The sequence below is a fragment of the Carassius carassius genome, chromosome 14 (genome assembly GCF_963082965.1).
Source record: "Carassius carassius chromosome 14, fCarCar2.1, whole genome shotgun sequence".
NCBI lineage: Eukaryota > Metazoa > Chordata > Actinopteri > Cypriniformes > Cyprinidae > Carassius > Carassius carassius.
The window spans coordinates 32,149,497-32,166,932 of NC_081768.1; the positions used below are offsets into that span (position 1 = coordinate 32,149,497).

The 17,436-nt window shown below is 38.6% G+C and overlaps 2 protein-coding genes across 3 annotated transcripts in view; both read left to right on the plus strand.

The window, feature by feature from the left end:
• Positions 1 to 10,898, plus strand: part of LOC132156652 (inactive phospholipase D5) — a 61,157-nt gene extending 50,259 nt beyond the window's left edge. Inside the window, exons 9-10 of the mRNA XM_059565585.1 lie at positions 9,958 to 10,048; positions 10,504 to 10,898. Of these exons, the coding sequence (XP_059421568.1) occupies positions 9,958 to 10,048; positions 10,504 to 10,706 (294 nt within the window). The 3' untranslated portion in view covers positions 10,707 to 10,898. The remainder of the gene's footprint in view (positions 1 to 9,957; positions 10,049 to 10,503) is intronic.
• Positions 10,899 to 14,330: 3,432 nt separating this feature from the next.
• The window catches only part of cfap36 (cilia and flagella associated protein 36), a 13,167-nt gene continuing 10,061 nt past the window's right edge, over positions 14,331 to 17,436 (plus strand). For both annotated transcript variants that reach the window (XM_059565586.1, XM_059565587.1), the window contains exons 1-4: positions 14,331 to 14,673; positions 15,030 to 15,094; positions 15,171 to 15,269; positions 17,365 to 17,436. The exon at positions 17,365 to 17,436 is cut by the window's right edge and continues 43 nt beyond it. In XM_059565586.1, coding sequence (XP_059421569.1) covers positions 14,571 to 14,673; positions 15,030 to 15,094; positions 15,171 to 15,269; positions 17,365 to 17,436 — 339 coding nt within the window. In that variant the 5' untranslated portion in view covers positions 14,331 to 14,570. The remainder of the gene's footprint in view (positions 14,674 to 15,029; positions 15,095 to 15,170; positions 15,270 to 17,364) is intronic.

A 17,436-nucleotide genomic window follows, 5' to 3' on the forward strand; every position in this document is an offset into this window, starting at 1 on the left:
GTGATTTTCTGAGTCCTTTTCCTCACTCTGGATGTGTACAGTTCTTGGAGGGTGGGCAGGGGAGCATCAATAATCCTTTCAGCAGTCCGAACAGTTCTCTGTAGTCTTCTGATATCTGATTTTGTAGCTGAACCAAACCAGACAGTAATTGAAGTACACAGGACTGACTCAATGACGGCTGAGTAGAACTGTTTCAGCAGCTCCTGTGGCAGGTTAAACTTCCTCAGCTGGCGAAGGAAGTACAACCTTTGTTGGGCTTTTTTCACAATGGAGCCAATGTGATTGTCCCACTTCAGGTCCTGAGAGATGGTGGTTCCCAGGAATCTGAATGACTCCACTGCAGCCACAGTGCTGTTCATGATGGTGAGTGGGGAAAGTGCAGGGGGGTTTCTCCTAAAGTCCACAGTCATCTCCACTGTTTTGAGCGTGTTCAGCTCCAGGTTGTTAAGACTGCACCAGACAGCCAGCTGCTCAACCTCTTGTCTGTAAGCACTCGTCACCGTCCTGGATGAGGCCGATGACTGTAGTGTCGTCTGCAAACTTCAGGAGCTTGACAGAGGGGTCTTTAGAGGTGCAGTCGTTGGTGTACAGGGAGAAGAGCAGGGGGGAGAGAACACATCCCTGAGGGGCACCAGTGTTGGTGGAGCAGCTGTTTGACATGAATTTCCCCAGTCTCACTAACTGTTGCCTATCTGTCAGAAAGCTGGTGATCCACTGACAGATAGAGCTAGGAACAGAGAGCTGGGTCAGTTTGGTCTGGAGGGTTGTTGGGATGATGGTGTTGAAAGCCGAACTAAAGTCCACAAACAGGATCCTCACATAAGTCCCTGTTTTGTCCAGATGTTGCAGGATGAAGTGCAATGCCATGTTGATTGCATCATCCACGGACCTGTTTGCTCGGTACGCAAACTGCAGGGGGTCCAGTAAGGGTCCAGTGATGTCCTTCAGATGAGCCAGAACCAGTTTTTCAAACGACTTCATGACGACAGACGTTAGAGCCACAGGTCTGTAGTCGTTAAGTCCTGTTATCTTGGGTTTCTTTGGAATGGGGATTATGGTGGAGCGTTTAAAGCAGGAAGGCACTTCACACAACTCCAGAGATCTGTTGAAGATCTGTGAAAAGATGGGGGCCAGCTGGTCAGCACAGATTTTCAGACAGGCTGGTGTAACGCCATCTGGGCCTGGTGCTTTTCTTCTTTTGTTTTTCTTGAAGACCTGGCGCACATCATCTTCACAGATTTGAAGAGCAGGAGGTATGGAGAGGGGGATTGCAGGAGGTGTTAATGGATGTGTAGGGAGATGGTCAGAGTGGGTGTTGGGGGTTTCAAATCTACAATAAAACTCATTCAGGTCGTTAGCAAGTCGTTGATTAGCCTCAGTGCAAGGGGATGGTGTCTTGTAGTTTGTGATGGCTCTCAGTCCTCTCCAAACTGAAGTAGAGTCGTTGGAAGTAAACTGGTCTTCCAACTTTTTAGCGTAGGTCTTTTTAGCCGCTCTAATCTCTTTGTTCAGTGTGTTCCTGGCCTGATTGTACAAGACCCTGTCCCCATTTCTGTAGGCATCCTCTTTGGCCTGACGAAGGTGTCTGAGTTTTACTGTAAACCATGGTTTATCATTGTTGAATGTTAAATAAGTCCTGGTAGGAATGCATAAATCCTCACAGAAACTAATATAGGATGTTACAGTCTCTGTGAGTTCGTCCAGATCGGTGGTAGCAGCTTCAAAAATGCTCCAGTCTGTGATGTCAAAACAAGATTGTAAATCCTGCTCTGTTTCGCTGGTCCATCTCTTCACAGTCTTTACTACAGGTTTAGCAGATTTAAGTTTCTGCTTGTAGGTCGGTATAAGATGAACCAGACAGTGATCAGAACGTCCCAAAGCTGCTCGTGGAACAGAGTGATATGCATCCTTTATTGTGGTGTAACAGTGATCCAGTATATTACTGTCTCTGGTGGGACAGGTAACATGCTGTCTGTATTTTGGCAGTTCACGGGAGAGATTGGCTTTATTAAAGTCCCCAAGAATGATTAAAACAGAGTCCGGGTGTTGTTGTTCTGTGTCTGTGATCTGATCAGCGAGTTTCTGTAAAGCTGAGCTCACATGCGCTTGAGGTGGAATGTAAACACTAACCAGAATGAACGAGTGAAACTCCCGCGGCGAATAGAACGGCTTGCAGTTGATAAACTGCGTTCTAGATCAGGACAGCACATCTTCTTTAACACAGTTACATCTGTACACCACCGTTCATTGATGTAAAAGCATGTCCCGCCGCCGCGCGATTTCCCCGTTGATTCTGCTTCGCGATCCGCTCTGAACAGCTGAAAGCCCGGCAGATGGAGTGCGCTGTCCGGTATGGCGTCATTCAGCCAGGTTTCCATGAAACACAGAGCAGCAGAGTGAGAGAAATCCTTATTTGTCCGAGAGAGCAGAAGGAGTTCGTCCGTTTTGTTGGGTAGAGAGCGGAGATTTGCGAGATGGATGCTAGGCAACGGCTTTCGAAATCCGCGCTTCCTGAGTCTGACGAGCGCTCCCGCTCGCTTTCCCCGTCTGCGCGTCCTGAAGCGCTTGATCAGCGCCGCTGCTCCTCCGATAACAATGTTCAGTAAAACGTCTGTATAATAGAAATCCGGAAAAATATCATGTGGTGTGTTCTGCCGAATGTTCAGCAGTTCATCCCTGGTGAAACTGATCGTGTTTGTTAAACAAAAAACAGGAAAAACGAACAAAAACAGTACAAACACTGGAGAGCAAAGCACTGAAGCAGCCATGTGCGGTGCCATCTTGGTATCAACATACCGAGGTTACGTTAGTAACCGAGTACGTTTCATCTGTAAAGATGCTTTTTTGTCTTTGTTTTTTTTTTTTTTTTTAAATCAAGCAGCAGCACGTTGCTCGTCAGTCATCACTCAAAATACTATATAAAGGACATCATTATTATCTGTTGTAATGTTACAGTAGTAATTTAGCTGAAAATAATTCCGATTTTTTTTTTATAGGTTTAGGGGGAGCTACGACAGACAACAACACAACCCTTACAAAAATTTACATTTTAATATTTAACTATAAATCCAGAGAAAATGGTTACTATTGTTTAAATGTGGTAACCAAAAATGTAAAATTATTTTACAAATGTATTTATTTAAAAATAAATACAAATCCATTTGCAAAAAACAAAAACAAAACAAGGTTATTTTACTTTTATATAGGCTAATAAAAGCATGGTTAATTTTTGTAAGGGAAAAACATGACTCGTGTACAGTATTAGGATTTTTCTATAAAGATATTGTAGTATTGTAGAGTATTGCATTGTAAAGTATAGTTTTGTTCAATCTTGAGTAGCCTATTAAAGTCATGAGAGAGATGGATAACATGGCAAAATAAAGAGACTGAAGAGAAAAATGGAAGTGAAGGTGTAGTTCAGGAGAGAACTTTTAATTATTTTGCATGTCCCCAAATTAAAGATTTAAACCTTTTTTTATGTCAGGTCCATACAAAAAATAGTTTTGTCCATGGATTTGTTTGTATGAGTTTGAATTTTCCAGTCTGATTTTTTTTCCCAGTCCGCCCCTCCTTTAAATTAATGGAGAACATGGTTTCATTTACTACACATGCCTACTGAAGCTCGCAGTGTTTTCAACCTCTGCCGTCTTAATATAGGAGTACACAAGCACATAAACATAATTTCTAGAACTGCTCTGTCACTTCATGAGCATTTTACTTATTTTGAGAAAACTATCATCATATACAAAGAGACAGCAGTTTAAAAAAAACACCAATGTTTCAGGAGTTTATTATACAGAATATGACACATGCTTATTAGATAACTGTATTTAAGTTGATGTATATGCTTTTATTTATTATTCTTTAATTTTCACAAATTTAGAAAAGTAATCAAAAAGTACTCAAAAGTAATTAGTTACATTACTTTAATAAAGTAATTGAAAAAGTTACACTATTACATTTTAAACAGGGTAACTTGTAATCTGTAACCTATTACATTTCCAAAGTAACCTTCCCAACACTGCATTTAACCCATCCAAAGTGCACACGCACAGAGCAGTGAACACACACACACACACTGCGAACACACACCCGGAGCAGAGGGCAGCCATTTATGTTGCGGCGCCCGGGGAGCAGTTGGGGGTTTGGTGTCTTGCTCAAGGGCACCTAAGTCGTGGTATTGAGGGTGGATAGAGCACTGTACATGCACTCCCCCCACCCACAATTCCTGCTGGCCCGAGACTCGGACTCACAACCCTTCGATTGCAAGTCCGACTCTCTAACCATTAGACCATGACTTCCCCAGTACACCCTGGACTACATTTGCCATGCTCCATTGCACCAATCACAATCACCTGATAACAATCACACATACACCTGAGTCCATATTACACACACACACAGCACAATCAATCAGACACGCTATATAAGCATTGGACTTCATTTCACACATTGTTGGCCGAGTATTGTTCTGCATATATCCCTCCCCTAGTGATAGCTGCGATACAGAGCCATTCTTGTCTTTTCTTAGTTTCTAGTTTTCATAATCCTGTTTCAGTTTATAGTTTTCATGGTTTAGTCTTTTTCATGCTTTGCACTGTTACTCGTGTTTTGACCCTTTGCTCAGAATTCTGGATTACCCCTCTTGGTTAGCCCTCTGGATATTGTTCGTTCATCGTAGACCCACGCTTCCCCTAGGATTATTCTTGTGTCTTGCCCCCTATATACCTGTTTGCCATTGTTTGACCCAGGCCTGTAATGACCACGTCTCTGTCCAATAAAAGCTTGCACATGGATCCACACATCTCACGTCTTGTCAGCCCCATTAACACATCCAGCAGGTGGTGAATAGCTCAACAAACTTTAGCTCAAAGCACGGTAGGAGAGGACTAGCCATATGTTACAGCGAGGGTACTGTAAAATCTTTGGTTTTTGCTGTTAAGTAAACTATCATATTATCAAAAATATGAATATATGAAAATGTTCTATTTCATTTAGAAATTAGCATTCTAAATACAAGGCTTATTCCTCTCAGAGTGTCTTCCTCCAAAAACCAAACGTATCATTAATTAACTTATAAATCTTACACTAATTATAAATCTTACACTTTGTTAACGGAGGTGATGTGGGATTTTACATTTGCACGTCTCACATGGATGATTATCTTATAGAATGTGACATGGGTGTGCACATGGGTGTGACAACATTATAGATGAGCTCAGACAGTAGAGACTGTACCTCGTTGGTTTCATACGGATTACTTTATCAGAGAATATTAGTTTTTGACATGATTTAATTCAATTTAAAAGACGCATCAAGCTTTACATATATTTCTCATGTTTGTGTGTCAAGTATTTGAGTTTCCATTAATTTTAGTGACGTTTCAGAAAGATGTTCGCAGACCATATATATATATATTACTACATATAGATATCACTGCAAGAAGTGCTCCCTTTTTGTTTTCTTTAAAAAAAATTTTTAAAAAAGCACAATCCTTTGTTGATATTGTGAGTGTATACAAATAAAAGTAGACCTTTTACAGTTTCAAATGATGTATTGCTCTTATCTGTACAATCAAAAATTCTGAAAAATGTTAAGTTCTTTTTTGCTGTTATCAGGAAACAATGCAAGTGATTGTTCAAGTTGCTCTTTTGATACTTGTGTAATTTTTCAGTCAAAATTAAATTACTGAAATAACTATGAGTATTACTTTTGTAGTAAATGTTTTAGGTTTGAACTTGAAAAGTAAAGTAACTTACTTTTACAGTAAACTGATTACTTTTCACATGCCGTCATAAGTAAAGTAATCTAATTTGATTACATTACTGATTAACAATTTTATCGCGTACAGCGTGTGTCGGAACCGATAAACCCATTGGCATAGATGTACTCGGTGGCAGACATGTATAAATTTAAATTCTTAACTAAACCTCCGTTGTTTTTGCTTAAACACCCGGATCTCATACGCCGACTGAAATACATTCATTGTGGATCTCACCGAAATATCCAAACCACTTCTATTAATCCTGATTGCAGTAGACAAATTTGGTCCTTTTGGTCTACAAATTCAAGACTGCCTAAAAACGCTGGGAGGTCCATTGATCATGAAGTGCTTACTCCATTGCCCAGGTCAGATTACATGCCTTCTGCACTCTGTTTTGCACTTTTTAATGTTTGATCACTCATTAATAAAATGTCTCTCGTCCATGATCTCATTGAAGACCAAAATATTGATTTGATGTATGTGACTGAGAGACAGAGACCTAATGACCATTTTCATTTAAATCAAACAGAACCATCAGGATATGTATATGTATGTAAACCATGTTGTTCTGGTAAGGGAGGTGGTCTTGCACTTATTTATCATGACCGAAATAAAGTCTGTCCGATTTCCATATCAGAGCCATCAACTTCTGGCTGTTCAGCTTAAAGGTCTGATTCCCACTATTCTTGTTGTGATTTATAGACCACCAGAGGCATCTGCTATGAATACTTTTTTTTTTTTTTTTTTTTAGTGAAATTTCTACTATTTTAGAAAAAAAAAATTGTCCCTGTCTCCAAATGCCATGTTGATGAGAGATTTTAATATTCATTTTGATAATACTGCTAGCACTCAATATAATGATGTTAAATCGGTTCTGGACAGTGCCAAGCTTTTGCAGTATGTTAACTTTCCAACACATAATAATAGTTATAATAGTTTAGATGTTGTATGCTTTTCAGGTGTTATACCTCATAACCTTAATTCAATTGAATTTCCTATTTCAGATCACAAGCCTATATTCTTTAATATTTCTCTTTCTTTGGCAAGAGTTAAACCTCAACGCTCTGTTTCATTCTGTAATATAAAAAATATTGACCTTAATGGTTTGGATGGAATTGGATTACTGGTTTGGATTACTCTGTAAACCAGCGCTTTTTTTTCTATTTCTATATCTGATTTGGTACACTCCTATAACAACAGTCTGTCTCAAATACTTAATACTGTGGTTTCTTTGAAAACCCGCAATGTATCATTTGTTAACCCTTCTCCTTGGTATACTTCTGAACTCCCCCATCAGAAGGCCTTGGGTCACCAATTGGAGAGACAGTGCAAAAGAACTGGCTTTGGAATACTTAAGCAGATGTATTCTGAGCATCTGGTTTCCTACAAGACAGCTTTGGAAAGAGCTAAATCATTGTTTTATGCAAATATTATTGCTAATGGACAGTCTAATGCAATGACTTTGTTCAGTACTGTTAACAAACTGTTGAAACCTCACAATACTGTTTCACTTTCTCCCAGTCAATGTGTGTCTCATTCAAATTTTCTAAATTCTGAGATTGACAGCACACATGAATTGGTTAATTCTGTTTTGATGTCTAGTGTTTATCAAAATGGACTTAGCCATATTTGTTGGTCTGCAAGTACTTTCTCTAATTTTGAGCTGCCCTCAGTTGATTATATTACTAAGCAGATCATGAAGTCTAAGACTTCCACCTGTTCACTTGATCCCTTACCTATTGTTTTAGTGAAGTCCTGTATCCATTCAGTTTCTTCTATTATTACAGCTATTGTGTGTTCATCATTGTCAACTGCTACTGTTCCTTCTTCTTTAAAAATGGCTTCTATCACTCCAATTCTTAAAAAGACTGGCCTGATACTAATGATCTAAATAATTACAGGCCTATTTCTAATCTCCCTTTTATTTCAAAAATACTTGAAAGAACATTAGCAGCACAACTTGAATCACACTTGCAAAGTAATGACATTTACGAGCATTTTCAGTCAGGCTTTAGACCCAAACATAGTACGGAAACAGCTCTCGTTAAGGTTATAAATTATCTTCTCCTAGCTGCTAATTCTGGTCTTCTGTCCATTCTTATTCTGTTAGATATTATTTCACTATTAACCATTCAGTATTATTGGAACGGCTGGCTTGCATAGGAATAGCTGATATTTGGTTTATTTGATTGTTTTTCATCTTATTTAAGTGATAGAAAACCATTTGTGCAGATTAAGAATACACGTTCAGGTCCTGTCTCAGTTACTCATGGCGTTCCACAGGGGTCGGTGTTGGGTCCGCTTTTTTTCATAATTTATATTCTTCCTCTTGATCCTATTTTTTGTTCCTATGTTATTAATTTACATCTTTACACTGATGACACACAAGTGTAAATTTCTACTAGACCTAATGTTTCTCATCCCCCTCCTGACTTATCTAAAACTCAATCCTTTACCTTGTTCATTGATAATTGTTCAGTCAATATTTCTGCCCGGGTGAAAAGTCTTGGAGTTATACTGGATGGTTTGCTTTCGTTTGGTTTCCATATCAGTAATATTTAAAGTTCTGCATTTTTAAATTTATGCAATATTGCTTGACTTCGTTCCTCACTCTCTCAACATAGTACTGAAGTGCGTATTCATGCACTGGTTACATCTCGAATTGATTATTGTAATTTTCTTTTATTTGGCATTCCTGGAAAACAACTTCATTGATTACTAGTTAATTCAGAATTCAGCAGCTATAAAAGTTACTCGTTCATATACTTTCGATCACATAACTCATATTCTTTTTAAGTTGAATTAGCTTCCTGTTCATTATCATGTAGATTACAAAATTTAACATCTTACCTACAAAGCTCTTCATAATTTGGCACCCCATTATCTTTCAGATCTTCTCCATCTGTATACTCCTTTGCGCTCTTTGCGCTCATCTTCTGCACATTTATTGTCAGTTCCAAACTTCAAGATGAGTTCCTTTGGTGTTAGGGCTTTTAGTTGTGCAGCGTCGAAGCTATGGAACGCTTTACCTTTGCACATTTGCAAGCTGGATTAAATTTTTCAAAGATTTCGTTGTTCAGCACGACCTGGCACCTGCTCACAGTGCCAAAACCACTGGTAAATGGTTTACTGACCATGGTATTACTGTGCTCAATTGGCCTGCCAACTCTCCTGACCTGAACCCCATAGAGAATCTGTGGGATATTGTGAAGAGAAAGTTGAGAGACGCAAGACCCAACACTCTGGATGAGCTTAAGGCCGCTATCGAAGCATCCTGGGCCTCCATTACACCTCAGCAGTGCCACAGGCTGATTGCCTCCATGCCACGCCGCATTGAAGCAGTCATTTCTGCAAAAAGATTCCCGACCAAGTATTGAGTGCATAACTGAACATAATTATTTGAAGGTTGACTTTTTTTTGTATTAAAAACACTTTTCTTTTATTGGTCGGATGAAATATGCTAATTATTTGAGATAGGAATTTTGGGTTTTCATGAGCTGTATTCCAAAATCATCAGTATTAAAACAATAAAAAACCTGAAATATTTCAGTTGGTGTGCAATGAATCTAAAATATATGAAAGTTTAATTTTTATCATTACATTATGGAAAATAATGAACTTTATTACAATATGCTAATTTTTTGAGAAGGACCTGTATTATCACGTTCCCACTAGTTATGATGTCGTGGCCACAACAAAACTAAGTGAACCGACCATGTCTGCTTATGGGCTCTGTATAATAGCTTCCTCATTTATTGTGATATGAAGATGTGATGCAGTTATAGACACAGATAGCATCAGCTAAATGAGCAGCTGTGCGGATCCCTGCGATCAGAGCTAACAGCCACTGGCTTCAAGAAACACACTGAATGAATCAGAATAAATATTTTTGGTGGTAAAACTAAATGAAGTGATGATGAATCAGAGGAACTGATTGCTGCTTACCACTTAATTTAAGACAAAATATAGAAGTGGTGCAAGTCAATGGCAGTTTATTTGAACAGACGTATACGAAATATGATTTGCTACAGTCCATTTTTTTCAGTTGTGTTTATGACCAGATACAACATTCATCAAGTAATCTGTGACATGGATGATATCATTTCATTAGCTATAAATGTCTTGTGTGGCTGGACTGCTGTCACTCATACAGACCAAAACTGACGGAGTATGTACTCTGTTCTTCTTTGTAGAAGTTCTTCATTCCACTGAAGCAGAGCAATGGACATCTCTATGGAGTGAATCACAACAGATACATGGTGACAGACAGATCTGTGTATATAGGTGAGAACATCCTCTGCAATGATTAAATTGAAGATTAGCCCATGAATTACTCACCCTTATGTCATCCTAGGTGTATATGACTTTCTTCTTTCAGACAAAAACCAGAGTTATAATAAAAAATGATATTTGGTCTTTGATCTTTCAAGCTCTATCGTTGCACAACAAAAGAAGTAAAATACAAATCGCCCATCCTTAAAAAAAGTGTCTCACACGGCTATCCATATTCAAAGCGTAATAATCACTTTAATCGAGCTTGCACTCACAGTTGTACACAGCAGCAGTCCCGGGCGGATGAGGTATGAGCTCAGTTTTGTGCAATGCACCGCTCAGAAGTAAAGGTCAGGGTGAACTAAACCTTTAAGCGGCTAATGTCATATTGTAAATTGAGATTTGAATTGAGGGAAAAAACATGTTGAATAATTTCTTCTCCTAAAACCATGTTTCTGGTGTCTCAGGGAATTTAAACTGGGTGGGCGACGAGTTTGTCTACAGCGCCGGTGTTGGTGTTGTGATCAGTCAGCAGGTGAAGAACAACTCAACTGTAGTTGAACGGATGAAAGCTGTCTTTGAACGAGACTGGCATTCCCACTACAGTAAAACACTCCAGCCAAACAAGATCCCAGCATGCAGCATGCACACGGCAAACGATTCTCTCTAAAAACATGTTTTTAAGATCACATGCAAACCTTAAACTTATCAATCAATTTGTTAGCTGTTTCCTTTCAATTCTACCAAACACTTCGAGTTAATATAGCAATCAAGGCTTTCTATCGAAACCATCTTTGGTAAGGTTATAAATATTTTCTTTATTGTTTGGCCCAGGTTTCACCTGTTATTAAGATGCATTTTTATGATGAACGTGTGCACATTACTCTGCACTCCCATGATTATAGGTGCTCACAGGAGAAGCATTTGAGATACAAACATGACAAAAATGCATCTTAATGTCACATGGAAATGTAGTATAAATTGTTTTAAGATGTTTTTCTCTGTTTATGTGTTGCACTGAGACTTTTCTATTCTCAAAATAATAATTCCTTGCTTTTAACTATAAGGGGGAAAATGTTTTCAATTTCACTTTCACTTTTGTATATACAATTACATATACAATTTTTGTCATACAATTTTGAATGTGCTTCCAGATATTTTTAACCATAAAATGGTGATGCATAATTAATATTATAGATTATCAAGCACTGTATTTGAAAGTTAATTTCAATTTTGAAATTATTAATAATTTCAATTTTGTTTTTTGCTGATTCAGTATATCTCTGCAATGTGATTTATTTTAATGTATGTTGATTCAACACAAATCTGTAATAAAACGTAATAAATGTAATAAAATATTTATCTCACAAAAATGCATGGATTCACTACAGGGAGGCTTTATTCACCCCCAGGAGCTGTGTGAGGGATGTTTTATTACAGATGCGCATGAAATTTTCATTCTCGGGTGAACTAACCCTTTAAGTCTGCTCACAGCACTGAGTCTGCCCTCTTGAGAGTGTTAAAATATATTTATCTCTCCACTGATTCTGGAGACTCTGTGGTTCTTATTGTTTTAGATTTCCCTCTTCTCCTGCACCTCTGACCTGTGGCGTTCAGCAAGGCTCTATCCTAGCTAGGGATGGGACGGTATGAAAATTTAATATCACGATTATAGTGACTAAAATTATCACGATTATCAATATTATCACGGTTTTGTTGAAACGAGATGAAAGTGTTCAAAAATAGTTGATGCTCACACTGAAAACATTTCAGCAAGTTTTATATTTAATAATCAACAAACAACTAATAAAACAAGCAACTCTATGCACTTAATTTAAAGAAAGATTAAATTCTGTGGCATTTCCTTCCTTACAATGAAAAGTGTAGAAGCATAGAAAAGCATAGAAAAGTCACTGACTTTCGCCATTCCTTCTCGAAAAAAAACATTGTGCGCTGCGCTTGCGTCAGATTGTTGCTGGCTGGACATGATTTAATAGTGAGTTATTAAAACCGCGATAATCAAACACGGTTTTAATGATAATTCATTTTTAAACGATATTACTAACCTTCAGCACATTTTATCACGGTTATCAATAAAACCGGTTATCGTCCCATCCCTAATCCTAGCCCCGTCTATTTTCTCTCTATATGCTACCTCTAGGCTCTATTCTAAGGAAACATGGTGTCTCTTTTCATTTCTATGCAGATTATACTCAAATCTACCTACCAATCAAAAGAAACAATTCAGAAGTGATTACCTCTCTTCAGCAATGCTTACAGGAGGTTAAAGCATGGCTAGCCCAAATTTTCCTCTTCCTAAATGAAGGCAAGACCAAAGTAATTGTTTTTGGTTCTAAAGAAAGTTCTCAGTATATACGTCCTAATTTGGACAGTTTATCAGTTTTAGATATTCACAGGTCTGGAACATAGGTGTTCTTGTCAACCAGCATTTAAAATTTGATACACATATCTCCTCTGTTATCGGATCCAGTTTCTATCAACTTCATCTAATGTCTAAAATCACAGACTTTCTCACTCCAAAAACTCTAGAAATCTCGGCTAGGTTACGGCAATTCCTTAAAAATTTAGTAAATCTCAGATTGCACACGTTCAGTTAGTCCAAAACGCTGTGGCTAGACTTCTTGTGAAGTGTTGCAAACATGAACACATCACTCCAATTTTCAGATCTCTACACTGGTTGCTGGTTCATCAGAGAATAGACTTCAAAATTCTACTCTTTGTTCATAAATCTTTACATAACCTAGCTCCTGTCTACCTCTCTGAATCCTTCATTTATACACTCCATCTAGAAGAATTCGTTTTTCTTATTACTGTTATGCTGTAATTTTTTTAAACAGGTTGTTCATATTTTTATCTGGTAAGTATGTTTTTATAATTTCCTCTTCTGTAAAGTACTTTGGTCAACCTAGTGGCTGTTGTGAATGTGCTATACAAATAAAATGAACTTGAACTTCTTGCTGTTTTGTATTTTTGGTTATTCTTTTTACTTTTTACCCTGGCTACTGTGGTATTTGTTGTCTTTGGAACAGCTTTCTTATTTTGGTCCCTAAACAGGGTCGAAACATAAATATTATATATTTTTAGGCTACTTGTTTTACATGAATGTATTTTACAGCAATACAAAGAGAAATGTGTAAAATTTGTAACATTTGATTTAGTCCTACACTTATTCACTTTTATATTGGTTCCCCCCTAAATAATTAACTAAATGTTTAATGCTTTTATAAAAGTATTGTGCAGCCATGATTTTTCTAGAGTATCTTTTGCTGCTGAATTATTAATTATTAATAATAAAAAAAATGTAGCTAACTTCTAGTGTATGAGACTTCATTATATTGAAGTACAAATCCAAGCACCTGAAGCAGCCCATTCTCTAATTTTCTTTTTTTCTTTTTTTTTTAATGAAAAATATGCATTTTCATTCATTCATAGACTATATGGTTGCAATATTATTTTAGTAAAAAAATGTAAGTGCCATTGTTTAAAATAAGCTTTATTAACTTGATGTTTCATAGACCTTTAGTTGGTATGCTTTTCATGCCATTTTAATTTAACAGTATTTTCACCTCTTAAAATACTACACAGTCACTATTCTATTATTGTAAAATTTACTCAAGCCTATGACCTTTTTTTATTACATAAAAATTATTTTTAGAATAATTGTAGATAAAAAGGTTAAGCAAAAGAAATGATTAATTCTCCGAATGTTTTAACTGCAGGCAGAAGAATATGAAAATGTAGTGCTAGTATTAGTTGGATAAGTGCTGGCGAAAAAGATGAGTCTTTAGATGTTTTTTTTTAAAACAGTTAGCTTAACATAGTAAACATAAGTTTTGTAAAAAAAAATTATATAAGAAATAAAATGAAAACAGATTTTATATATATTTATAAACTCTAACATGCATAAACATTTATGCACATAATTTAAAAATACGCCTGACGAAAAAGTTGACACATTTACATGAAAAAAATATTATAAAACATCAAATGTGCAAAAAAGAAGCAGATTTATTACGTGACTGCTTAAAAGTCTGCATCCCCTGCGCTCCATCAAGACACTTCCATAATAACTGCGACAGAGTTTAATTATTAATTCTGCTTAAAAAGACGCGAACTAATCCTGTTTAGATGAAATAAGCCGCTCTCGAGCAGGGTTAAGGTTACGGACCTGTTGCTATGACAACAACTCTGGGATGAGCTTCGAAGAACCAACCAATCCGAGATCAGATCATCATCCATCAGATCCAGAAGAAGAAGCGCTCGAGTCCCGCAGGGTCCGTGGCTCCGGCGCTGGAGGAGGCGCTGCGCAGCCGAGCACTGCTCCCGGTGTCCGGGACTCCCGGAGAACAAGCAGAAGTGACGCTCGCGGTGACGCATCGGTTGCTACGGCTGCAGATTATGTTGCACACATCCGGGGTGTCCGTGGCTCGTGCGCTCGCGTGTGTTTGTAACGAGCTTGTGTCCACAGGCGCGCAGTAACGCGCGCGGCGATGAGAGCGTCTCTCCAGTGATCATGGCGGATGACAGCGAGTGGGTGCTGGAGAGCATCGCGGGCTTCCTGAGCAGCCCAGACTGGCTCATCCCGATGGCACACTTCATGGACAACAAGTGCTCAGGTATTAGACGCAGCCGCGACGCGCAGGACGCTGCAGACGCGTGCGCGTGCGCGCTTCAACACTAATAAACCTCACGTTTCGATTGATGAAATAACGCTGCTGTATATCACCGTGCATACTGTATGGCAAGCCGTAAATGTTCCCAGCGTTACTCGTCGTAACTGGATTTTTACTAGTAAGAATTAAATCAGAGAGCTTCTATGTTAATCAGAATTATGATGAGTGAAAACTGATTTAGAGGCCTCTCTATTTATTGTAAATGTTACACGTGAAGATGCAGTGATGAGGAGCACTGGGAGTGTTTTTAGCTCAAACAGCTTGCCGTAATGTTGCTGTTGTGTTCGGTGTGGTTTCAGTGTTTGATGATGAGGATGAGAATAAGCTGACGTACACAGACATCCATCATCAGTACAAGCAGCTGGTGAGTGTGTGTGTGTGTGTGTGTCTCTGTGTGTGTGTGTGATGCTGTGTTCTGATGATGTTGTTGTGTTGTGGAGGTGGAGCGTCTGCTGGAGAACCACATGCAGGAGGTGGGCATCAGTGAGCAGCAGTTCCTGGACGCCTGCTCCTCTTTCAGCAAGACCAAGACCCTGCAGGTACGAGACCTCATCAGTGTGCTGATCTGGGCTGGGCTTTTCTCTGGCCCTGCACTTGTTTCTGACTCTGTGTTCAGAGGAACAGAGGCTGCCGTTTCAGGAGCCTGTAGTTTATTTGATTTGATTTGTACCCAGATAGCACACACATGTCTGTTAAAGATCGCTTAAACCGTAAAGACAAACATCATGTACAATCATCAGACAGACAATCGAAACATTCATAAACCTCTTAAAGACATCTAATAGACGTCTCTTTGACATCTGCCAGACGTACTGCAAACACTCTAATAAACGCTTCTTCCAGATCTAAATGCAGACGTCAAGTAGACATCTCCAGACCTGTATTATCAGGGATATGTATGTATTAACGGCTCATACTATTTTATAGCACGTGCTATTCAGTTCTGAAATATAAGGAAATATGTAGTTGTTTAACTGTAACCTATACACTTAATGATTTTCCTCTTGAAATATATAACCTGATTTATTTGAACATATTCTGGTCTTGGAAAGAAAGACATGTCTGTGCAAACCTTCAGTTCATTATTCTGTTAGTTTGAAGAGCTTGTTGGAAGACTCGACTGAAGATCACCGTCTAGACACAGAAACCTCACTTTATACATCTGAGATGATCTGATGACTGAGCTCTGGCTGATCTGATTTGATTCAAATCTCTGGATGAAGTAATGTAAGATGACTGTTCTGATGTAACACAGTCAGCAGTGCAGTGATTGGCTGGCGGCAACACAGCAACGTCATGACATCATATCATTAAAAAAACACCTGACCAAAACTTGACACGCGAACAAAACCACAATCCAAGATCATGTTGGATCCAGATAACGGAGTCATTGACAGATGAGGAACAGATGTTGTAAGATCAGCTGAGAATATGACTTTCTGGAATCAGAGCCGTCTGTGATCATCATGTGATGTTCTATTGAATCTGTTAGCTCAAATCTGCAGACTGGCTCTGATTATTGCCAGCTAGCGTCGACTTCTCCAGAAAGTAAACCGCAGAAGTTTGCGTAGTGTATTCTTAGCTTTAGCCGCAGCACAGCGCTTCACATCAGATGTGTGGCACGCTTGACAAAGTGCAGTAAATGGTAAAACAATTGCACTACATGTTAGTGTGTATTAGTGCATTAATAAAAGTAAGATAAATACCAGTTCACAACCTCCAGCAGCACAGAGAACTGTTCTGCACAGATGAATGGAGATGGCGGACACACTCATGATCTCGCCAGCTCTTGCATTAAACATGAGATGGAAAGATATATAAACAGAAGAGTTTGCATGGATCTGGTGTCTGATGTTTGAATCAGGTCTGCTCTGGATGCTGTTGGTTTGGGCTGCTTCATGAGATCTTCAGTTCTGAACCTGCAGCTCCTGCAGCGAGAGGAAGCTTGGGTCGCTGTGACACATGCAGGTTAAGGCTGTCGACGGAGATTAGTTAACTGGGTTAGTGAGGTTCACCGGTGAGATTGACCTGGAAACCACCGGCCCTGATTGGCTGAGGACACAGCACTGAGATATTCACAGAGTTACTGTGGATCACACCTCCAGGGATGTTCAAGCTTCCAGTTCTTTACTCCTTGAAGTGTTCAACAAGCATCCACTCTTTTCTTTAGGACAATGGATGCACACCAGTATTTTTAGTCTCACTTTACAGTTTGCACAGCGTTACTTCCTCTTTACTGTTGCACCTTCCATCCTTTGCACCAAATGTTAAACTGAGAATGAAACTAATTTTACCTATTTAATGTTTCAATTGGTCCTTCCTCTTTTACATTTTTTTTATAAGTTTGTAAGCGTTAAACTTGCTTCATTTGAAACACGTATTGATTGCAATTACATTCTGTTACTTTTCAGCTCAAACAGAGAGATTTATCAGTAGTTTATGTTGATTCTAGTGTTGTGACGGTCCCTCTCTGTTATTGATGCTGAACTTCACACACATCTTATTGTCATCTGAGCGCTGGATCTCTCTGTCAGAGTTTAGTTGACTGTAGTAATAATGCCCCAGTCCTGAGAATGAGATCCAGCATCCTCGGCCCGTGTGCCTGTGCTTTACTGTGTTTTCTTCTTCAATCAGACTGTTTTCCAGCCGGTTCTTGCTACAGATGATTTTCAGATGTTTCGCTCTCTGATGGTCCAGAAGAACATG